Source organism: Leptonotus elevatus, chromosome 12 (genome assembly GCF_054856555.1).
Source record: "Leptonotus elevatus isolate MCC_2025b chromosome 12, RoL_Lele_1.0, whole genome shotgun sequence".
In the NCBI taxonomy this organism is placed as follows: Eukaryota; Metazoa; Chordata; class Actinopteri; order Syngnathiformes; family Syngnathidae; genus Leptonotus; species Leptonotus elevatus.
The window spans coordinates 22,836,109-22,860,706 of record NC_141250.1 but is presented as its reverse complement, the minus strand read 5'-3'; the positions used below and the strand labels follow the sequence as shown (position 1 = coordinate 22,860,706).

Sequence of the window (24,598 nt, the reverse complement as noted above, 5' to 3'; positions counted from 1 at the left end):
AAGAAGACCAAAAAAAAAAGGAAGCTCTTACGTTGAAAGTCAACCGGAAGCGTTGCGCCACATTCCTGCCACTTCCTCTCGCTCATAACAACAAACAGCTCAGCTCAGCTCCGACCGAAAGTGGAAAGTCCGACTCGACAACGACTTTTCTTGCGTTGTGTAACGACTTTGACCAGGAATAGTTTTTCGCCGAGTGGGATTTGAAGCGATTCCACGATGGTCAAAGTGTCTTTCAACTCGGCCTTGTCGCTGAAAGATGTGAAGAAGGACGCGGAGACGCTCCTTCCCGAACAGGACAAAGTGAGTGCGATTGAGACTGAGAGAAAAAAAAAATGGCTAACCCGCATCAAACCTGCTGAAGTTTTAGCGTACGCCTGAGATCGCTTTCTTTATTTTCACCCCGCACACACTTCGATTAAGTTTGATTAAAATGACAATTGGCGTTAACGCGACGCACTTTTTGTTCATTTGGCCGCAAGCCAAGTGTCTTTTTCAACTTATTTAAACTCTGCATGAATTTCTTTAAAAGTTTGTCTTGTCGCCTTTCGGGGCTCTTCAAAAGTACCCGTTTAAGATGCGAATAATTCATGCCAGCGTCGTAATTGTCTGCGAGCTCAACAGTTAAGCTGACTGCGTTGATGTTTTTGAGTTCGACTTGCCAGCGCAAGTCGAACTGCGCGCATGGGTGGAGTTTGCTTTCTTTTCTAAAAGTTGTCCTTTTGGTGTTTAGCACTGGTACAATTGGGCGATTAAAAAACAAACACATTCTGGTCGGTGCGCGACGCAGAAGACGCGTGGAGGGGCGTGGTTGCCGGAATGATGTCATTTGTATACATTAGTTGTTGCTTACTACGTAATTGTGTCATTTAAGTTATGCACAAGCTATGAATGTTAAGTTTACGTCAAAACATTCAAAATCAGTGGACAGTATTGTCTGAATAGTCTGCACATGATTTTTTTTTATTTTTTATAAATCAAACTTTGTTGAAATAAGCATTTGTTAAGATTTATAACTTCAATTATGATTGATTAAAATCCTAATCGTCCTGCTCCAGTGTGGCCCTGATGCAAGCTGACTAACGAAAAAACTAAAACTCGCCATCCGCATAATTCCTCCGCATCTACAATGTTTTCATTAACACGGCACGTCCTGTGCTTTTTCATTCTGCGGTTGTTTTCTTGAACAGAAAACACCTCAATGTTATCAGGGAGTTGTTTTGAGAAAAATCGGATTTATCTCAAACATTGGACAAATGACGTCAACAGTTTAGTGGGAGACCAAACAGTTTTTCTCTGGGGTCATGTTGATGTTGTGACCTCCTGTAACATTTGCCAAAATTGCCTTATGGGCGGGCAGGTCCGTGTGGACGAGCCCTTAAATCAACCCCCCCCCCCCCCCCCCCCAAATAAAATAAAAAGATGATATTGAGTTTGTATCTGGTTTGACACAAGCTCAGCATTGGTTTTATGCAAACGAGTGTCCATCGGCCATTATATGCTTGGCATGCCACATTTTAGCATCCCGCTTGTCGGTGTCAGGATGTGCCTGGCTTCCTGTTTTCGAGCGCCACTTATGCTTTTACAGTCGCCGCTAGTAGATCCGACCATCTGCTCTGTTGTCACTTAACTTTCCTCTAAAGTGGCTTAGTCGGATTTAAGGCTCGAACCGCGCCAGTGCGGACGAGCGTGCTATCCTTGGCCAAGCCTGACGAGCGCAACGTTATATTTTCACAGCCCTTAGTTGACTTGCTTGCAAAATAAATACGACAAAAAGGGTCTGCGACTGACTGCTTGGGTTCAAGAAAGTTCTGACCCAAAAAAGAAATTGACATTCACAGTCGGAATAGACCGATTATCGGTGCTGATATTCAGCATTTTCACAATTTGTATCGGACTTTTTACAAAAATATACATTTAATTAAAATAATTTTTAAAAATAATATCAAGTTTCAATTGACTTTATACGAAAACTCAGCACCTTTTGTATTTGTACGTTTTTAAGACATGCTGATGAATTTGTTAGAATTTTAAAACAACTCTAAGATCATTTAAAAAAAGCTTCAATAGTTTGCAAATATGAAAAGTTGTTCAATAAACATTGGCATTCAAGTTTGTCCATCCATCCCTTTTCTAAACCGCTTATTCCTAATTATTAAAATTTTAATGCCACGATGTCACCTTTTTAGTGAAAGTGAATGTCAGCTTAAAATATCGGTTATCGGCGTCTTTGATTACTAATAATCGGTCTCGGCCCTGGAAAATAAACAACATATCGGCCTGTCTCTAATTCGCAGCCAAGAAGAATCGTGCAAAATCCAAAGCCGCTTTGAGGAACGTGCGGGCGCCTCTAAAGAGATTAGCCGCTCATCGCTAAAAGCGACTCAGCCTGACACTTTTAAGGGACGCGACCCCGCCGGCCTTCAAATTCTGCGCACGTGTGCACGACCGAGAGGGAACATTTGACGCTTTTGACGGCAAGTGAAAAGGAGACATGTTGCCACTTGTGACCCTGACGCCACCTATTTGCCCAAAAATATTTACCCACAATCCTCGGCTATTTGTGTGTCAATATGAACGTTTTACCCCTTGGGAGATCAATAAAGTTGGCCGCCTTTTGCCAAATAACTTTGACGTGAGTCCGCAGTGCGTGTGTACTTTTGGCCCATACACGCGTGCGTGTGTGTGTGTGTGTGCGGAGCCAACCTTGGTTGCCTGCGTCAACAAAGCCTGCCGAACATCTGTCGGGCGTGGCGGCGTGAACCAGACCCGACATGTCGGACGGTTGCGCTACCAAATTGTGTCATCAATGTTTTAGTAACACGAGAGAGAGAGAAAAAAAAAAGAGAACCCTCGTACACGCAGAAATTATCAAAGCGGTTCAACTCCTGGTGGGAATTGTATGCGTTGCGGACTTGACTGTCGTCCAGTTTAACGTACACTAAAAATAATGAAAACGTCCGAAAAGGTCACGGTGCCACGCCTCGTATTGTCGCTACGTTCGCTAATCCAACTGGCCAATTTGACATTTGCTTGACGTGTTGATTACGAGTAGACCGGCAAAAAGTCTGAAGAAGCCACACTTGAAAAGACGCGAAGCTGCTGGTCGCTTTCAAGTGGCAATTTTAGGACCATTTTTGGTATTTTTAAAGAGTTTTGCTTTGGAAAATTCGGCCACTGAAGCCCGTTCCATGTGGCAACACGAAATTCGCTCGTCTGTCATGAGCAGACTCGCACAAACAAGGGAAGAAGCCATGTCTGAAAAGACAGGACGCCTGCCTGCCATTTTGTTTTGAAAAGTAAGAAGAAAATAGATTTGCAACTTGGATTTGCCATTTCTGCCACCTACTGGAGTGAATGTGCAATTACACGCTATTCTCATATGGCAATAAAAAACATCTTCCCTGTAGCTGTCATAATTCTCGGTTCATGATTATATTACAATTTATTTACTTTTCTACACTATTGTGAAACGACCATATATGTGATTTGCTGATGACTGTTTATTTTAATTACTGTGCCCCCTGCTGGTGTATTTGAGAATGCATTGTGTGACAGGGAAAGGGTTACTTTAATCGAGCAGAAGCGGAAGTGTGTTTCTATTTTATAAAATATATATATGTATATATATAAAGTTGTGTTTTATTTTATCAAATGTATTTTAGGGGCATGTGACCTCGGGCCAGTGGGACCCACCTCCCTATTTGAGAAGAACTTCTGTAGACGTACGGGACTGTCATTGGACATTTTGTACGAAGGCATCTCAATGTTGCGTTGTGTTTTTTCCTCCACGCAGGATGCCGAGGCGGGGGCGGGGGCGGGACTGGCTCGTCAGCCGCCGCGAGCGTGGCGCTGGTGCATGTGTCTGGGTCTGGCCCTCATTCTGTCGGGGATGGTAGTGGGCGGGGCCTACCTGTACCGCTTCTACATCCTGGAGGTGAGTGGCAGGGTGCTGGCCGCAGCCATCTTGGAGGGCTGCGAACGTTTTGCCCCACTTTCCCGATCCATTTCCATACATGGGGGATGTTAAGAATTTTGGAAATATTCTAGACTGGAAACTTTGAATGAGATTGAAGTGAAAAAAATGAGAATTAGTGGCCGAACTCCAGTTTTTGTAAGAGTGTGATTTGAAGTTTTCTGGCTGCAGTCAAATCTCCTAAATGAATGTCTGTTCTTGCATAAAATCAATCCGCATTCGGCCAGAATTACCCCCCCCCCCCCTCCCCCAACTAGCCAATCAAGGGACAACCTTCAGGCGCTAAACGCCGGCTTCGTTTCCATTTGTGCCAGAAAATGTCCATGGAAATGTTCAAACTTTGACAATTGCCGAATTGTCGTTTCCTTTTCCCTGCAGGAGGGCGAGGTGTTCGTGTGCGGGGTCAACTACCGCGAGGAAGACCTCAGACTGCCAGAATTCATGCAGGTCGGCTAAGGGCGGGCCGCGTTGGATTCGGATCCGGATCCGGATCCGGATCACATTTTGTATTGCAATACCAAATGTTCCAAATGCAGTTCAGCTTCCGGGAATCAAAGACATGACCGGAAATGTCCTCCTTCTTATCAACGATACAGAGGACGTGAAATCATTCAATATTGGAGTGCGTCAATGAAAGTAAACGCGGCGGTGGTGCCTTTAGACGCAAGTTGAATTCTTTCCTCAAGTTCTCGTCCCAATTGAAGCGATTCAAATCTCTGAAATAGACGTTAAAACGCAAAACTCAGTCAATGCATTTTCTTTCAAGTATTTACAAACATACTTTTAAGTCGTTTCTTTATACCTGAATCATATTAAAGTAGCATGAAAAAAAAAAACAGGAAAGTAAATGACACGTGCAAAATAATATATTTGAATAGTTGTCAAATTCATGACATCTATTTATGAAATGGCTTCACAACCTTTAAAGCGAATTGAATAAGTACGTGACTATTTCAAGACGGTTGAAATAAAACGTAGCGTTTTGAAAGTGTCGTTACGTAAAAGCAGGGAAGGACTTCTGCAAATTGGATTTGAGCAAAGGCGTGGTTTGCAGGTGGAGGCGGACGTCGCCAACCCGCTGCGGCAGCTGGAGGAGCGAATCCGAATTCTGGAGCGAGAGCAGGTGGCGCTCATTAACGTGCCCGTGCCCGAATTCGAGGGCGGCGACCCGGCCGACATCGTGCACGACTTCCAGAGGGTGAAAAAAAAAAAAAAAACGGCGCCGAGCCGAGCGAGCGCGTCGGCAGACCGGACCGGACGGCGCTCGCCTCTGACCTGGTTTGTGTGTGTGCGTGCGTGTGTTCAGAGGCTGACCGCATACCTGGACCTGAGCCTCAACAAGTGCTACGTCATCCCGCTCAACACCTCCGTCGTCATGCCGCCCAGAGACTTCCTGGAACTGCTGGTCAACGTCAAGGTATCGCGACACGCCAGCAAGCGCTTGTGTCGTTCTTGTTAGCGTTAGCGCGGAGCTCGTTGACGCACCAGTTTGCGGTTCTGTACGTTGCGTTTCACCAAGTTTGACCTTATCTTGATTTGTTTGACTCGCTGAGCATTTAGCGTTTGCTAGCATTAGCACTGACAAATTGTCCTTTCATTAGCTTAGCATGTAGCTGGTCTCATTTTGTTCTCAGACTCTCTTGGCGTTTAGCATTTCCTGCTAGCATTATGACAGAGTTTGTTTGGTGGCCTCGGGTGGTTGATGTAGTGTCTCACGTGTAGCTAAGTCTAACGTTCTGTTCTTTGACTAGCTTAGCATTTAGCATTTTTGCTAGCATTAGCACCAAGCTTGTTTGATGCCTACCTGCCACACATCACTCGTCCCTTCTCATGTTTTGTCCTTGCAAGAAGCATCATTAGCATTAGCATTAGCATTGGGCTGGCACCTACCAGCTACTGTTTATTGACGTACTCGTTTCATGTTTTGTTGTTAGACAAGTGTCACATTTTAGTTTTAGTTTAAGTTTAGTAGATAAAAAAAAAAAAAACTGATTCTAAGTCAAATTTAGCATTTGTTAGCCGTGAGCTTGTTTTGGGTCCCCACCTCGTACATCTCACATTTTGTCCTGACTTTTTTTTTTTGACTAGCTTAGCATGTAGCATTTGTATTAGCATTAGCACTCAGCCCCTTTGGCACCTCCAGAGCCAGCACAAACCTCCTGCAGTCATGTTGACCGTCCCGCACGAGCCTCGCGGGACTTAGCATTTATCGTTGATTGTTTTGACCCAGCTTGTCTTTGGCGCCCCCCGCAGGCGGGCATTTACCTGCCGCAGTCGTACCTGGTGCACGAGGAGATGGTGGTGACGGAGCGTCTGCAGCATGTGGAGCAGCTGGGCGACTTCATCCACAACCTGTGTCGCGGCAAGGAAACCTTCAAGCTGCAGCGCCGCGATCGCATCCTAGGTACGATGGAGGCGACCGGTCCGCCATTTTTAAAAACCTGAATATTCTTTATTCCGGGATTTTAAACCCCCCGGAAGGAAAGCATATTTGTGTTTTTGCGTGTTTAATATGTGTTTTGAAATTGCTATTGACTGCATGTAAACAATATAAGCAGCAAACTTAGCGAACCAAATGTTTGTTTCTGGCTTTCGACGTCCATAAGGAGCATAATCAGTAAAAAAGAAACATTTGTGGGAAGGAACAAGCCCAACAGTGACTTTTGACGCTAATGCCTCAAATCAACAAAACGAAGACGAAGGAAGTGCTTTTGAATACAAAACAATCACTTTATTTGTATTTTTTTACTGATTTACAGCTCAAGTTGGACGTCACTTTTTCGTACCTCTCTCCTCTTCCTCTTCCTCTTCCTCAGAATTGACGTGACAAACCGAGATCTTTATCGTCAACTGTGTGCAGATCTTAAAACCGACACAATGAAACGGCGCCATCTGCTGGCGTGTGTTAGTCATCCCTGTCATTTTCAAACTTCACATTTCACTGACAAGCTGGGCGGGGCCCTTTTCCAAGTTAAATACAAGTGACTCGGCCTCGGGTGTCAAATTCATTTGAATTCATGGGCCACTTTCACCCAAATTTCATCTAAAGTGGGCCGGACCAGCATGTCCGTTACCTAATCATAACCTATGCATAATGACAGATGTAAATAATGACATGTACAATCGGAATTTTTTTTAGTCATTTGCAAATTCTTAACCAAAAAGTGTTTGCATCAAATGCTAACTGCCAAATTTCAGAATGTCATTTCAGTGGTTGTCAGTGCACCATCTAGTGGTCAAACTTAGTAACACCAATCATTTTACTGAACACTGCTGTTTGTGTTCTGTCCTCACGGGCCAGATTGAACCGCTCTGGCGAGCCGTATGTTTGATACCACTGGACGAGGCAGTGATTGTTTTGTGTACCACTTGAGGGGGCCCAAGTGTCACTCTTTTGAATTGAATATAGTTGGACGTGACGTGACGGTGACATGAGTGGCGTTGTTTGTTGACAGGCATGCAGAAGCGGGAAGTTCTGGACTGCCACAAGATTCGCCACTTTGAGAGCACGTTTGTGGTGGAGACCACCATCTGCCATCTCTAAGCCGTCTCCCGTTGGCCGCCTGCCGTTTCCATTCGTATTCCATCTTCAGATTTGTGGTTTGCCAGCGGAAATGAAATGTGAAGAAGGCGCCCCCTTGTGGAGACCGCTGGCACCGCAGCTCCGCTTTTTCTTGATTTTTGCCAAACAAATGGCACCAAAAGGGCTCAAATGAGATCCATTGTTAATCCGAGTCACGGTAGCGTTGATTGCTTGGTAATTGTGAGTACACGAAGGATGCAGGGTGACGCCATTTTTTTCTTGTTCTTTTTTCATCTCTATCTTCCTCTTGTGCTGTCGCATTAACACAATAATTCATGAATTAACTGGACTTGTTTTTGTTGGATCATTTTTGTTCGATTTTAAACGATCAGTCTGTGCAGTAAAACGGGGAAAAAAGCTTGCTGGGGATTTTTTTCTGTTGGAATGTTTTTTGTTTTGTGTGTGCTTTTTCTTTGCTACATTGTGGGGCCCATACACGTGTGTTTTTCCAGGTTTAAATACCATTGTGGGGACCGACCTCTCTGAGGGTCAAGACTTGGTTTTCGACTTAAGGTTTGAATTGGGTTATGGGTAAGGAAGGGGGGAAGGTCATCATTTTTGATGGGTGGGGTTAGGGGGAGGGGCTAAGAAATGCATCATGTCAACGAGATGTCCCCACGATGAGACAAAGACAAGCGTGTGTGTTCAGCCCAACAGAAAATAAAACAAAACAAAAAATGGTTTGCTTGTATTTTCTTTTCCATCTTGCATTCAGACCACATCATCCAAAGGTGGAAAAATTATGCACACACATTGTACACTTAAGTCATGTAAAAATTGGAGGGTTTTCTTTTAAGGAGTTCAAATATGACAAAACAGGTACTTTTATTTCCTATGGACAAATGATATATCATTTCCATTTTATTGATCACGCTTGAAGGTTCCATTTCTACTGTTCTGCGACTTGATCAAGGTTAGATACAAACTTCAACTCCCGGCATGCCGTGCTGCATGCCTTTACATGTGGTGTCCACGAGGTGGCGCCATTTGCAAGTTGCTGGCGATTTGTATTTTCTTCAGCCATCGCAATAAAATGCGACAACAATTTCAAACGAATACAAACAGTGAGCATGTTTGTAGTTTATATTTGAGTGATTTAATGAATGATTGTAACCTAAACAGCCAAATGAATTTTACATGTATTTACTAGTTTTGTATATAATCAGTTTTCAATACATCTGCAAACTGCACTCATTGTTGAATTTAAGAGATGATCTTTTCTGTTCTTTCAATTTTGAGATAAGAGAAAACTGCCATTCAGTTCTTGTCATTTTCAGGAAAAATACTACACGATAGGCTATAAAAGAAGAATATGTCTTTATTGTGATTAAATAGTCTACAGTGGGATGTCAAATGTCCAATTGCAAATACACGTCCATACATTGATGTCTACTATTCCATAAAATGCATTTTGCCAGGTGTGTCCCTGGAGGAGGTAGCCTTCAGCTTTTGACACCTTGGCCCATTAGCGTGCGATGATGATGATGATGATGGCAATCAGAGGTGTGAAGACGACAAAAACAACACGTGAGCTTTGCAATTCTTCGCCAACTGGATGATCATGTCAGTGTTTTAGCCCAAAGACCAACAATGCAGGCTAACTGCCATTTGTGTGTGTGTGTGTGTGTGTGTGTGTGTGTGTGTGTGTGTGTGTGTGTGTGTGTGTGTGTGTGTGTGTGTGTGTGTGTGTGTGTGTGTGTGTGTGTGTGTGTGTGTGTGTGTGTTGGGCGGTGGGGCAATGTCCGCTCACGAAGACGAAAGCGTCCTCACCTCAGTCATGCGAAATGAGAGGTCGCTTCGTCCTTAAGTGTCACAACAACTCTTCAATTGGCTTCCTTTCTTTGTCTTTCCTATTCTGAGGCCAAATCTCATTTTTTGAGGGCCTTTAAAAACCTCACTAAATTTAGCAGGCGTGTTCATCCTGCCCAAAATAGAAGTTCGCTCGGTAGAAAGTGCGAGTGTGACCCTCCAAAGTGGTCTTGCTAGCTTAAGCGCTTCCTGGAGTCTTCGGAAAATGAAGATCCTGAAACTCGTTTGACTTCCAACATTAAGCCTTGTTGGACGGTGGCCATCTTGTGGTGGCCCTGCAAGAACTGGCACTGGCCGTCGATATATGAAGATGATGATATATATATATATATATATATATATATATATATATATATATATATATATATATGTGGCTTCTGTGTATATTGTCTTCAATCCATTCCATATGGAAAGATTTAACCCAGGATTTCTTTAAAAAAGGCAAAAATGACCAAATCAAGAATGTCCAAAAACACAAACAAGAACACGGTTTGGCAAGAAACTGATGACGACAGGACACGGCAAGTGTGCGACAATGATGATGATGACGCGACAAGAACGCAGGGAAATAAATACACGTAGTAACGAGACAACGAGAGACAGCTGGACAAGACGCACGTGGCTCGGGGAACTGATTGGGTAGAACCAGGGACCGCGATAACGAGCGCAGGAGGACAAGATCAAACTTGACGAGACGTTGACAAACAAAACACGAGCCGTAAACAAAACCAAAACACAGACCATGACAAAAAAAATGATAAATACAATAATAGTGTCAAATATGGAAATAAATTGGAAAATAAATGTCCTTACACATTTCACACTGATATGGTTTACAGAATGAAATAAATATAAGAGCAAAACCTTTTCATTTATGAATTGATATTTAATCCTATCTATGTTTTGTTTTTCATGCTCTGTATTTGCTTTACATTTTCATTCCCAATAAATAGTCTGAGATTTATGCGCCGTCCGGTGCGTCGTCACAGTTACGACGGCGTAGCAGTGAGCTGGCTGGCCAGCACATGTCAATGAGGCGTTCGGGGACAAGGGTGGACATTCGGACACAGCTGTGTTTTTTTCTTTTCTTTTTGCAGCGTCGGAAGAGCACAATGATGTCCGCGAGAACGCTTGACGTGTTTTTTTTGTCAACCTTCTTGCAGCGTTCTTGTACGTGTTGAGGGACTTGAACGCTGTGATTAGCGCGCTCATTTTGGCTAGCGGTTTTGCATTGTCCCCGAGTTAGCTCGGCTGATAATGAAATCCAAAACCAGGTGTCGTTGAAAATGTTTACTTGAGTGTGCTGAGTGCGTTCGTTTTTTTTGCACCGGCAACATTGGACTCTTTTTGAGGGACTGTTTGTTATCGGCCAAATTGAACTCGGTGTGCTCCGGTAGAGCGGAACATGACTTTTGTGACCTGTCTTTCCAAACAAAGCAAAGAACAAAAACACAAACGAGTAACGTCTTTATAATGTCATCAATTAAATGCATTCATTTGCGCCACGCAGTGCATTCTGTGAACTGAAAAGGCAATTTCATTTTTACAATCGATGGTATTTGCCAGTAATTGACAATTGCAAGTGTTAGAGTATAGAATATATTTGTATTCTACTCTTTGCGTGTTCAATTAACTGAATGGTGAGATTCTGGTGAAGAAGTCCCTTTGCAAAGGTATCATTATAACAGAAGCTTCTGGTCACACAAAATGAAGACACTCAAACCGTGTTCTGTTCAGATTGTGTCTTCTTCTTCTGCACATCATTATTTATTGAAAAGTGGGTGAATACGAAAAGTCTCCTCCCATCAGCAAGTTCAGCAAATTCCCAGGAATACAAATCAGATTAGAGAAAAACAATAATACATCAGCCTGTCTCTCCCCTCTTCCGACAGAGACCGGTACTAGACTACACTCCCTAGATAACAGTGGAAGAGAAACCCGTTGCCCTTCTTTTCTCATGAGAGGGACAGATAAAAATACAATACTATTCATTGAGCTACACAGCTATAACTAAATCCAAAACGGCTAAAATATAAATTGAAACTGAAAAACAATGTTAATAATTTAACAGCATCCCTGTCTTGTGCCTCTCTGTAGAGTAAAACTCTGAGATATAATCCCATTAGTAGTAACTGTATCTTTAGGAGAATCATATAATGCTGACACCCAGTGAATAAATGACTTCCCAAAGCCAAATTTATTGAAAACAGCAAAGAGGAAGGACCTTTTTCTGCATCCAATGATATAACAACTGCCTTTTTATCATGCCACTGTGACATGCTGATAAGGTTAAAGAGCCTCCTAATATTATTAGTAGAGTGACGACCTTTAATAAAGCCTGTTTGGTCGCTATGAATGATTGTCGGGATTACTGTTTCTAGTCGAGCTGCGAAAGCCTTCGTGATAATTTTAATATCAGTGTTAATCAGTGAAATCGGACGGTAACTTGATGGAAGGGTGGGGTCTTCTTCTGGCTTTAATAAAAGTTGAATTGCTGCTGTATTCATGTGTGGGCGTATGTAACCATTAGTTTTAATTTCTGTTACTACTCTTAAGAATAGTGGAGCAAACATTAACCAGAAGTGCTTAAAAAATATAGCCGGATAACCATCCGGGCCAGGTGCTTTGCCATTTGGCATACTATTTAGAGCACTGTACAACTCGTTTATAGTAAGTGCCGCATCTAACATATCTTTATATTCAGTAGTTAACTGAGGTATATTTAAACTACTGAGGAATGCCTCAATATGCTCTGGGTTAGGCTTGTTAGTTAGTATAGGTTGCGATAATAGTTATAAAAAATGCATGCATGTTGTTTTATTAGAACGATCTATTAATGGATTTAAGACTGTGTTAAAGTCTCCTCCAATAATAATAGTAGAGTTTGCTGCTAATTCAAACAGCTGAGAGAAATATTCATGGGAAAAGGCCGGATCATCATTATTAGGGGCATATAAATGACCAAATGTATATATTTTATTAAATACAGTCACCTGATTAATAATGTATCGGCCCTCGGGTCTGTTATTGTATTATTTAGAGTAAAGCGTCAATTCTTATGTATGAGTATACAGACTCATCTTTGTCTACTGTTATAAGGGGCGGAGTACGCTTGGCTAAAATTCTTATTAATAAGGAATTTTTCTTCAGATTTTTGTAGGTGGGTTTCTTGTAGGAGGCAAATATCTGCTTTTAATTTTAAGAGATGGTCTCAAATGTTTTATTCTTTTTGCCTGTGCGCGAGCGCCACAAATATTCCAGGAAACCAGAACTCATTCATGCATACAAACAATATCGACTCAGTCCTGTGTATATATCTGTATAGGCTATTTGTTAATATTGGCATGTTATAGGATAGAATCAAAGTGGTTAGTCAGGTGGTTTATGTCATTTGTGTAAAATATGAGGTAACGTGTAAGTAAATATAAGAGTGAAAAAACGGGTAGGGAGGTGAAAGTGAAGGAAATTAGCGGAGGATTAATCATAACAATACCACCAGGAGCTGGTAACCTAAGCGAGATTTTTTGTTTAAATATACTAGATATAGTTAAGTATTAATATTATATTTGTAATATAGCCTAAACATAATGAGTATTCATATTTTAGGTTTTATAACCACATATACAGTATATGTATACATCGAATAATCAAACAAAGTCAAGATTCATTTATGGGGCAGTTTATGGTCTTAGTTGTTGCATTTATATTTACAAAAAAAAGGGAGCTGTGCAATTTATTGCGAGGACCAGCTGTCCTGCCGACATGTGATTCTGAGGAGCTGTTGTCCGAGGACCAGTTTGGCGGTCGGTCCACCTCAGCAACATGTGGACATGTGGGCGGGGCCGCAGTATCTTTTCAAGTCAAGAAGACGCAAACGTAATCGAATATGAAGCTGACACCATTTTTTTGGATGCAGCATTATATGATGTTGAAGCAGCCTCAAATATGAATGTCGTGGTTTTAAGAATATTTATCTTGGGTGCAAATGAGTCATGTGGTTATCAGGATACGTTCCGTTTTGCACAAGCACGGTGACGGCGTTTTTTGTCCTCGTGTAGTGGTTGTTGTCGTTCTTAAGCGTGCGCACGTGACCATCCCCTCGGGCTTGTTCAGAATCGGCAGGCCTTTGCCTTCATTTGGCGCCCTCCTGCCTGGAGGTTTGCCTTCTCTTGGGACGTCACGCGCGGCTGAGGAGCTTGCCGATTCTCTCGGGCCTCGTGCGATGGGTCTTTTGTGACAGGCATGATGTCATCTCTATCGGGTCCATGTCATGTACTTTGTGTGTTACAGACTGCAGCTTTCAATACAATTCTGTCATAAAATATGTTGTCAACGTGTTTGATTAGTCATTTTCATTCTTGTTGAAATAAGTGATTCAGAACCCAGTTTGTTGTCTTACTTGTGCTTATGGTACATTAAAGTGTCTGAAAAGGAGGTTTCAGTGACAGACGAGTGTTGTTTTCCACCCTTTATTTATGAAACAATGCTCTTAAATGTCACCAAAGTAGGAGCCAGCTGCTCTGTTCACATGAAAGAAAAAGCTCACTGGCGTGCGAGCCTACAGCACGTTGGCCTGGCGGGAGCCCGGCTGCAGAATTTGCAGAGTGACGATGCGCTTGACGGCGCGTCGGAACCACGGGAAGAACAAGGCGTAGATCAACGGGTTGACGCAGGAGTTGAAGTCAAACAGGTACAGCACATAATGCGCAGATGAGGAAAAGGTGACGTGGCTCACCAGCGAGGAAATGTAAAACGGACAGAAGCACACGATGAAGACCAGAACCAGAACGCCCAGAGTCCTGGCGGCCTTCAGCTCGGATTTCTTGGCCCCAAAAGGGACGGAAGGTTTGCCGCGGCTGACGCGAGAGCGCACAGCTCGCGCCTGCGACACGGCGACCACAAACACTCTGGTGTAGAGCGTGACGATGATGCTGAGAGGGAGGACGCAAATCACAATCAGATCAAGAATGCCTCCATCAATGTCGATATTGATCAGGCACTCCCCGTAGCAAGAGCTGCACTTCTCCGGGTGGGCCATCTGATCCCGCAGAAGGACGCTGCTGTAAAGAAAGGACACAAACCAGCAGAGGCAAACGCAAGCTCGAATTCTTTGGACGGTGACTTTGACGTTATAACGCAGAGGGTGACAGATGGCCACGTAGCGGTCGGCCGAGATCAGCGCCATGTGCCCCACCGAGGCGGTCGTGATGACGAAGGACAGCAGCTGATAGACGAAGCAGGCCGCGTCGCCCAAAGCCCAGCAGCCCGCGCTCATGTAGATCTCACCGGGCCACAAGACCAGGCCCACCAGGAAGTCCGAGACGGCCAGCGACAGGAGCAGCAGGTTGCTGGGGGTGTGCAGCTGCCTGCGCGGCACAAACACAAGACAGCACACGCATGTTGTCAATCTGCAAGGTCGCCTGAGGATGCGGTCGCGGGTGCCAGCCAGCTGGAGGCGGCCAAAAGAACATGTGCCTGAAGTGGGAGATGGCCGCGATGACCAGCAGGTTGAGCGCAATCGTCAGCACGCAGACGACGGGCAGCGCAACGCTCAAAACGACATCTACAGACGACCAAGCGGACGACGACCTCCGGCAGGAGGCGTTGGCCAGCTGCGGGAAGCACAGAGCGGATTGGTCCTCGGCATCCATGGAGGAGCTGGCCTTCGGGCGGCGTTCTGTCCCAGCATCCCCGTTGTCCGCCTCATTTATGTGCTCTCGTACCTCCCCCGACAAAATCCCATTGGATCCAACTTCTCAAAGTATGATGTCATGATGAGAGGCAAATTTGAAGCTTGTTGAAGTTTACTAGAAGTGTGCTCCCAAAAATCGATCCCGAATGCCACCTCTGCAGTAAGGGGTTTTATTGTTTTGAATTGGGACACGTTGGCATCTTGTGTTTGATGGAGGTCCGACTATGAAGACGCAATCATGCCTCAATCAACACAGGGAAGTGAGAGAACTCGAACCCAGACCACCAGGTTGGGCGCAAAACCACCTGCCCCAAAGCTAGGGACGAACCTAACCCATGCCGGAACTTGGGAGCATCTGACAGACCCCCGACTGGCAGCCCACCAGTGAGGTCAAAGGGTGCACGGTGAGAAGGCCAAGCCACCCCGCGTCAGTCACTTTTGGTCGCCTCGCTCGGGCCGCGGTTTTCCTCGCCTCGCCCAAGTCATGGGCTTGGCTGCACCCTAAACTTCCTAACCCAAAACCTTGAACCCCTAAAAGCCAACCCTAACCCTGCCCGGGCTCCCTGCTTGGGGCATAGCAATGCGTCTGGACCCCAAATCAACCCGAGGTCGTGTCACAGCAAGTTGTCAATCAAAACATCTGACATGATGTGACATTTACATTGCTGATGATCGTTTGCAAGTCTGGCGCTCGTCATGACAAACTTTGAGCCAATCCCGTTCCCAGGAAACCGACCTCAAACAGACACAGCCTCATATTCAAAATCAAACCAGATCAGTCAAAGACTACGTAGTCCAGGAGTTTCTCCCATTTTCTCCGTCTTCATCCTGACAAGTTGTCAGGATGATTCCACATCACAAGAATTCTCTTCAGTCTCTTTTTGGTGGGTCAACACGCGATTAACTTGCCTGCCAAAGTTGATCAAACTGGCAGAAATTTCAAACTAGTCATGATCGGAGTTTTTCATTTTTCAGCAGATTCTTTTCTCTATTAAAAAAACTAACAAATATCAAATGCAATCAAAGGCCGTTGGAAAGCAGGTCAATTTGTCTCTGGCTTAAGACAATGACTACATTTAGCCGAATATTGGCAATACTCCGGCTTTGGAAAGGCCATGTCAACATGCGCAAAAGCCCCAAAATGCTCTTTTTGGTATTCTTAACAACCCGAACCCTGGCTTAGCCTTGAGCTAACGCGATCGGGTACCTCCTTTGAACAGAACATTTGGTTTATGCTCTATTCCCAAGCAGTCTTGGTCTTGTGAGCACAGGATCTACTCGTATGCGTGGCGGCCATCTTACGTTGTCACTCACAAAGTGACCCTCGCTTGAATAGATTGATTTCTCCGCGGCGTTGTCACATTATTGTCTGTCCGTACGGTAAAAATGCCACAGTGTGTATCGACAGTATATGCACACGTGTGTGTGTGTGTATAAGTCCGTGCGGACGCAGATGTAAACAAACATGGCGACGCAGCACAGCTGCACACTTTTGGAGCAAAAAGCAAATCAACAACTTTACTAGTGTGGTGCGTGACATGAATGGAATGTGTTTTATTGATCGTAGAAAGTTCAAGTGGAAACGACGCATAATCATGTCCGTGTGTCACGGTTGCGATCAGGATATACGCTATATACACGAGCAACTGAAACAAGGTTTCAGAAAAATGATCATTTTGACCTTAACCCGAATATTGACTGCGTGTCAACGTGCTCGTCAGTCAGTCAATGATGTCATCCTGCTTTTCTTGAGGAAGAACATAACAAGACTTGCAGCGTTTGTTTGCCTTGCTTGTTGTTGTGTTGTTTTCACACGTCTAATTGCAAGCGGCTGTCATCATAACACGCTAATGGGCCAAGGTGTGAAACAGCGGCGAAAACATGGCCGCCCCATTCGCTTGGGGAAAGCTCCAAGGGCGTCGTCCAGGCGGGGACGCAAAAGGCACACTTGAACGTTGATCACAGAAGGATACGGCTCAATGACAAGCGATACGTTGGAACGTATTACAACATGCTTGATGTTGAACTTCAAAAGTCGGATATCCACTCGGATATTCAGGTCAGCGGACCAAACCCAGAAAACAGGTGACCCATGATTGGTCGTTACCGACAAACATCATTAAGCATATCATTTTTACATGTATTTAAGGCAAGTTGTAAAATGTCTGAAGTCCACACAAATGTTCTCCAATTTGGATACCGTATGCCGCTAAACGTTTCTTGGGAGGGGCAATATGGCGGCCTCGCCGCTTCAAAAGTCTTGGCCAATTAACAAACCAATTAAAAAGGTATTTTGACTGTTAAGGTCTTTCTTATTTACTTTCTCATTCATGTTTGTGTTCTCATTGTTATCCGCATCTAATCGCAAACAGCCGTCCTATCGTCGTACCCAAACTGGAGCTACTTATTGCTTCAGTGTCTAAGAATCATGGGAAGTCCGACTCGCTCCTATCTGCGTAGCATATTTCCAATGTTACAATGCGGGTAAACGGAACAGCCATCTTTAAAAAAAAAAAGGAGGTGGGATAACGGGGAGTGCATTCATTGGTTTGCGCTGTTGAACTGTAAACCAAGATAGCGTTTAGCATTAGCTAAAGCAGTGTCCCGATTTTCATCCTCGTTTGAGCGCGTGGCTAACTTGTGTCAAATGTTTATTAGCAGGTGGCTAACATATTTTGTGTGTTTGTTAGCATAAAGCTAAGGTGTTCATGAGAATGTCACAAATATGTATTAACATATTGTTGCCAATGTTGAGTTATTAACATTGTTTTTCAGTTTCAATTTATATTTTAGCCGTTTTGGATTTAGTTAACTCAGTATAGCTCAATGAATAAGTATTGTCTATTGTATTCTTATCTGTCTCTCTCGCCTGAGAAGAGAAGGGAGTGTAGCCTGGTACCGGTCTCAGTCCAAGGACAGGCTGATTTATTATTGTTTAGGTCTAATCTGATTTGTATTCCTGGGAACTTCTGCCTTTTTGTGAATGGGAGGAGACTTTTCGTATTCACCCACTTTTCAATAAATAATGATGTGCAGGAGAAGGAGGGGCACACTTTTGAACAGAACACTGCTTGGGTGACTTCATTATTGTGTGATCAGAAGCTTCTGATAATGATACCTTTGCAAAGGGACTTCTTCACCAGAATCTCACCATTCAGTTAATTGAACACGCGAAGAGTACAATACCAAATATTCTTATACTCTAACACCATCTAATAGCATGTGGCTAACATGTTTGAAACAACAAGATAGTAATGATCAAACGTGAATGGCAGGATTTGAAAATGAAAGCAGATCCAACAAACGCTTGTCTTCCCCTTTGGTACATTCAGTGCAAAATATATATTTATACACACGACAGGACAGATATGCTGTACATTTACAGTTATATACAAACAAGAGACAAACATGATGACTGCACACGGTCCACATACATGTGTTGTTGTTGTTTTTTTGTCAAAACAGCCCTATGGGTTCATCGCTTGCGTTGAACCATAACCATCGACCTATTACTAAGATAGGCGGGACACGCACGGAAAGGGACATTTTTGGGGCAACATGCCGTACTAGACACATTCAAACTACATTGCACATTCCCAGAGCTCATTCAAAGTGACTTATGCGGACTACCTATGTAGCACTCTTTATAAGTTTCGACCCTCGGATAGGACCAGGTAAAGCACGAGGGGCCCATGACAGTGATTTCCACTAGGGGGGGGGGGACACATCAAATTCATCTCCTCAATCGATTTTTCCCCCCGATTACAATATCCTCATGCAGAAAAAGCTAACAAGGACAGTAACCACCAACCAGAGCCCAGTGGAGGTGAATCTTGAGGAGTTGGTGATGAAGGTGTCGTTTGATGTCGTCCGCTCGATCCTGTTGGCAGCAGCCGGGTTCCTGACTGTAAAAACACAACCATTAGTTACAAATTGCCAAATACAGGAACAGTAATGTAAGTTATCGCGATGCGGTGGCTCTCGCTAACAGGCAGAATTAAGTCACCAGGTTTAGGTTAAAATATTCTATATACGTAGACCATGTTTCTTTAAATTTTGACATTTGGTTTTTATTTGAGGCAGATATTTTTTCCATTGATGTGATTTATGAGGAGGTTAGACCATTGGTCGATATTCAGAGTTTGTTTATTTTTCCAGTTAACAAGAATTGTTTTTTTTTGCGATAGTAAGGGCCACAAGTGTAGATTGAAATTGTTTATGTGGTAAGTCAGTTGTTGTTAAGTCACCAAGCAAACACAAGTTTGGAGAGAACGGGATCCTACAGTCCAAGACAGCGGAACGTTTTTCTAAGACTTTAGTCCAGAAACACATAACCGGAGTACAGAACCATAAAGCATGAAAATAAGTGTCTGTCGTGTTTTGTAAACACTGGAGACAAATGTCGGAGTCTGAGAGTCCCATTTTCTTCATCATATATTGAGTAATGTATGTTCTGTGAATAATTTTATATTGGATAAGTTGTAAATGTGTGTGTTTTGTCATTTTAAATACGTTTTCACAAACTTGAATCCAAAAGTCCGATTCCGGAGCTATAGACAAGTCTGTTTCCCATTTCGAGATGGGTAAAGACGTTTTATCAGTATATGAAAGTAAAACAGGCGGTTGGAACGTACCCTGAAGTGTTGGAATTTGTTTCTTTATCATACTTTTAACTTGCAGATCATGTAAAAAAAAAAAGTCAGTTTTTTATTTTGTATTTTTGGAGCAAGGATGTATATGATATAAACATATTATCTGAGAAGAGATGGTGGAGATGTGTCATTCCTTTCTGCTCCCACACATTCAAATAAAACGATTGGTTGTTTGAAAGTCGGGGTTACGCCATACGGGAGAAAGCCCGCATGGCTCCACTTGGGCTTTTGTCATTTCTAGGGTGGCGGAAATCATTGGGTTTTTAAAACAATGATGTCGCTTAATCGATGTTGTCATAAAGAGTAAATCTAGAAGTCTGAGATTATTACGATCCTTCTGTTCCAGTTCCAGCCAACAGTTAGTATCTCTGTTGGGTTGCGCCCATAAAATGATATATTGTAGCCGGTTAGCTATATAGTAGTGCATGAAATTTGGTGCCTCTTTGGATTTACTTTTCTGAAGAGTAGATAGACTCATCTTTGCTTTTTTTTAATTCCAGTAACATTTTGTAACGGCCGAGTCCAACAACTGGAACCAGTTAGCCGTAGGTTTAAATGGAATCATTGAGAAAAAATCGTTGATTTGGGGTCAACTTTCATTTTAATGGTGGCTATTCGTCCTATTAGAGAAATAGGAAGATTCTTCCAGCGCTCCAAGTCATTATAAATGTTATCCAGAAGTGGAGTAAAGTTTAAATGAATTAAATCAGTTAATTTAGGTGAGATTTTTATGCCTAAGTATTTTAAATTACCTTTAAGAAATGAGTAGTGTGGGTCCTGGCTTGCAGGGTTTCTTGAATTTTCTGTAATAGGTAGAAGTGTTGATTTTGTCCAGTTAAGAGAATCATCTGATAACTGTGAGAATTTAGTTATTAAGTTAAATACTTCCCCTAACGAAATAGCAGGCTTTTCTAAATAAAGTAAAATATCATCGGCATATAGATTACTTTTATGTTGTGTTACCCCAGAGTGAATTCTTTGAATCCTTCTTTCCTGGCGTATGGCTAATGCAAGCGGTTCAATGAATATTGCAAATAATAAAGGCGACAGTGGGCATCCCTGTCTTGTGCCTCTCTGTAGAGTAAAACTCTGAGATATAATCCCATTAGTAGTAACAGTAGCTTTAGGAGAATCGTATAACAGTGAATAAATGACTTCCCAAAGCCAAATTTATTGAAAACAGCAAAGAGGAAGGACCTTTTTCTGCATCCAATGATATAATAACTGCCTTTTTATCGTGCCGCTGTGACATGCTGATAAGGTTAAAGAGCCTCCTAATATTATTAGTAGAGTGACGACCTTTAATAAAGCCTGTTTGGTCGCTATGAATGATTGTCGGGATTACTGTTTCTAGTCGAGATGCGAAAGCCTTCGTGATAATTTTAATATCAGTGTTAATCAGTGAAATCGGACGGTAACTTGATGGAAGGGTGGGGTCTTCTTCTGGCTTTAATAAAAGTTGAATTGCTGCTGTATTCATGTGTGGGCGTATGTAACCATTAGTTTTAATTTCTGTTACTACTCTTAAGAATAGTGGAGCAAACATTAACCAGAAGTGCTTAAAAAATATAGCCGGATAACCATCCGGGCCAGGTGCTTTGCCATTTGGCATACTATTTAGAGCACTGTACAACTCGTTTATAGTAAGTGCCGCATCTAACATATCTTTATATTCAGTAGTTAACTGAGGTATATTTAAGCTACTGAGGAATGCCTCAATATGCTCTGGGTTAGGCTTATTAGTTTCTGAGTATAGGTTGCGATAATAGTTATAAAAAAATGCATGCATGTTGTTTTATTAGAACGATCTATTAATGGATTTAAGACTGTGTTAAATTCTCCTCCAATAATAATAGTAGAGTTCGCTGCTTATTCAAACAGCTGAGAGAAATATTCATGGGAAAAGGCCGGATCATCATTATTAGGGGCATATAAATGACCAAATGTATATATTTTATTAAATATAGTCACCTGATTAATAATGTATCGGCCCTCTGGGTCTGTTATTGTATTATTTAGAGTAAAGCGTCAATTCTTATGTATGAGTATACAGACTCGTCTTTGTCTACTGTTATAAGGGGCGGAGTACGCTTGGCTAAAATTCTTATCAATTATTCAATCAATCAGATTTTTGTAGGTAGGTTTCTTGTAGGAGGCAAATATCTGCTTTTAATTTTAAGAGATGGTCTAAAATGTTTTATTCTTTTTGCCTGTGAGCGAGCGCCACAAACATTCCAGGAAACCAGAACTCATTTATGCATACAAACAATATCGACTCAGTCCTGTGTATATATCTGTATAGGCTATTTGTTAATATTGGCATGTTATAGGATAGAATCAAAGTGGTTAGTCAGGTGGTTTATGTCATTTGTGTAAAATATGAGGTAACGTGTAAGTAAATATAAGAGTGAAAAAACGGGTAGGGAGGTGAAAGTGAAGGAAATTAGCGGAGGATTAAACATAACAATACCACCAGGAGCTGGTAACCTAAGCGAGATTTTTTGTTTAAATATACTAGATATAGTTAAGTATTAATATTATATTTGTAATATAGCCTAAACATAATGAGTATTCATATTTTAGGTTTTATAACCACATATACAGTATATGTATACATCGAATGATCAAACAAAACCAAGATTCATTTATGGGGCAGTTTATGGTCTTAGTTGTTGCATTTATATTTACAAAAAAAAGGGAGCTGTGCAATTTATTGCGAGGACCAGCTGTCCTGCCGACATGTGATTCTGAGGAGCTGTTGTCCGAGGACCAGTTTGGCGGTCGGTCCACCTCAGCGACATGTGGACATGTGGGCGGGGCCGCAGTATCTTTTCAAGTCAAGAAGACGCAAACGTAATCGAATATGAAGCTGACACCATTTTTTTGGCCTGTGGTTATCAGGATACGTTCCGTTTTGCACAAGCACGGTGACGGCGTTTTTTGTCCTCGTGTAGTGGTTGTTGTCGTTCTTAAGCGTGCGCACGTGACCATCCCCTCGGGCTTGTTCAGAATCGGCAGGCCTTTGCCTTCATTTGGCGCCCTCCTGCCTGGAGGTTTGCCTTCTCTTGGGACGTCACGCGCGGCGGAGGAGCTTGCCGATTCTCTCGGGCCTCGTGCGATGGGTCTTTTGTGACAGACATGATGTCATCTCTACCGGGTCCATGTCACGTACTTTGTGTGTTACAGACTGCGGCTTTCAATACAATTCTGTCATAAAATATGTTGTCAACGTGTTTGATTAGTCATTTTCATTCTTGTTGAAATAAGTGATTCAGAACCCAGTTTGTTGTCTTACTTGTGCTTATGGTACATGGAAAGTGTCTGAAAAGGAGGTTTCAGTGACAGACGAGTGTTGTTTTCTACCCTTTATTTATGAAACGATGCTCTTAAATGTCACCAAAGCAGGAGCCAGCTGCTCTGTTCACATGAAAGAAAAAGCTCACTGCCGTGCGAGCCTACAGCACGTTGGCCTGGCGGGAGCCCGGCTGCAGAATTTGCAGAGTGACGATGCGCTTGACGACGCGTCGGAACCACGGGTAGAACAAGGCGTAGATCAACGGGTTGACGCAGGAGTTGAAGTTAAACAGGTACAGCGCATAATGCGTAGATGAGGAAAAGGTGACGTGGCTCACCAGCGAGGAAATGTAAAACGGACAGAAGCACATGATGAAGACCAGAACCAGAACGCCCAGAGTCCTGGCGGCCTTCAGCTCGGATTTCTTGGCCCCAAAAGGGACGGAAGGTTTGCCGCGGCTGACGCGAGAGCGCACGGCTCGCGCCTGCGACACGGCGACCACAAACACTCTGGTGTAGAGCGTGACGATGATGCTGAGAGGGAGGACGCAAATCACAATCAGATCAAGAATGCCTGCATCAATGTCGATATTGATCAGGCACTCCCCGTAGCAAGAGCTGCACTTCTCCGGGTGGGCCATCTGATCCCGCAGAAGGACGCTGCTGTAAAGAAAGGACACAAACCAGCAGAGGCAAACGCAAGCTCGAATTCTTTGGACGGTGACTTTGACGTTATAACGCAGAGGGTGACAGATGGCCACGTAGCGGTCGGCCGAGATCAGCGCCATGTGCCCCACCGAGGCGGTCGTGATGATGAAGAACAGCAGGTGATAGACGAAGCAGGCCGCGTCGCCCAAAGCCCAGCAGCCCGCGCTCCTGTAGATCTCACCGGGCCACAAGACCAGGCCCACCAGGAAGTCCGAGACGGCCAGCGACAGGAGCAGCAGGTTGCTGGGGGTGTGCAGCTGCCTGCGCGGCACAAACACAAGACAGCACACGCATGTTGTCAATCTGCAAGGTCGCCTGAGGATGCGGTCGCGGGTGCCAGCCAGCTGGAGGCGGCCAAAAGAACATGTGCCTGAAGTGGGAGATGGCCGCGATGACCAGCAGGTTGAGCGCAATCGTCAGCACGCAGACGACGGGCAGCGCAATGCTCAAAACAACATCTACAGACGACCAAGCGGACGACGACCTCCGGCAGGAGGCGTTGGCCAGCTGCGGGAAGCACAGAGCGGATTGGTCCTCGGCATCCATGGAGGAGCTGGCCTTCGGGCGGCGTTCTGTCCCAGCATCCCCGTTGTCCGCCTCATTTATGTGCTCTCGTACCTCCCCTGACAAAATCCCATTGGATCCAACTTCTCAAAGTATGATGTCATGATGAGAGGCAAATTTGAAGCTTGTTGAAGTTTACTAGAAGTGTGCTCCCAAAAATCGATACGCCAATATACTCTTGCAGGCCTCGTTACAATACACGTATCGATACGCAGGCGTCAGAATCGATATTGCACATTCATTTGTAAATACTGTAGGCAGTTAACAGGGCTTAAAGTCAAAACTTTTCCGGAGAGCGGTGGTCCTCAACGCGCCGATTGGTT

General features: G+C 43.6%; 3 protein-coding genes across 8 annotated transcripts; 1 reads left to right on the top strand and 2 right to left on the bottom strand.

Moving 5' to 3' along the window:
• Nucleotides 1–67: 67 nt before the first annotated feature.
• Nucleotides 68–8,237, top strand: itm2bb (integral membrane protein 2Bb). The gene is made up of 7 exons (XM_086091689.1): nt 68–300; nt 3,794–3,934; nt 4,352–4,420; nt 5,028–5,171; nt 5,280–5,390; nt 6,227–6,377; nt 7,429–8,237. The coding sequence occupies exons 1-7, from the start codon at nt 217–219 to the stop codon at nt 7,515–7,517; spliced, it is 789 nt and encodes a 262-aa protein (XP_085947815.1). The 5' UTR covers nt 68–216; the 3' UTR covers nt 7,518–8,237.
• Nucleotides 8,238–13,845: 5,608 nt separating this feature from the next.
• LOC147165075 (trace amine-associated receptor 13c-like) lies at nt 13,846–15,254 on the bottom strand. 4 transcript variants are annotated; one of them, XM_086091140.1, is made up of 2 exons: nt 14,808–15,254; nt 13,846–14,731 (listed from the first exon to the last, which is right to left on the bottom strand). In XM_086091140.1, exons 1-2 carry the CDS (start codon nt 15,014–15,016, stop codon nt 13,924–13,926), a joined length of 1,017 nt encoding a protein of 338 aa, XP_085947266.1. In that variant the 5' UTR covers nt 15,017–15,254; the 3' UTR covers nt 13,846–13,923. The 4 variants fall into 4 exon arrangements, with proteins under 4 accessions (XP_085947266.1, XP_085947265.1, XP_085947267.1 ...); XM_086091139.1 differs by having other exon boundaries at nt 13,846–14,773; nt 14,835–15,254; XM_086091141.1 differs by having other exon boundaries at nt 14,841–15,254.
• Nucleotides 15,255–23,164: 7,910 nt separating this feature from the next.
• LOC147165074 (trace amine-associated receptor 13c-like) lies at nt 23,165–24,257 on the bottom strand. Of its 3 annotated transcripts, none has more exons than XM_086091146.1 (2): nt 24,049–24,257; nt 23,165–23,972 (listed from the first exon to the last, which is right to left on the bottom strand). In XM_086091146.1, exons 1-2 carry the CDS (start codon nt 24,255–24,257, stop codon nt 23,165–23,167), a joined length of 1,017 nt encoding a protein of 338 aa, XP_085947272.1. The 3 variants fall into 3 exon arrangements, with proteins under 3 accessions (XP_085947272.1, XP_085947273.1, XP_085947274.1); XM_086091147.1 differs by having other exon boundaries at nt 24,082–24,257; XM_086091148.1 differs by having other exon boundaries at nt 24,181–24,257.
• Nucleotides 24,258–24,598: the final 341 nt, after the last annotated feature.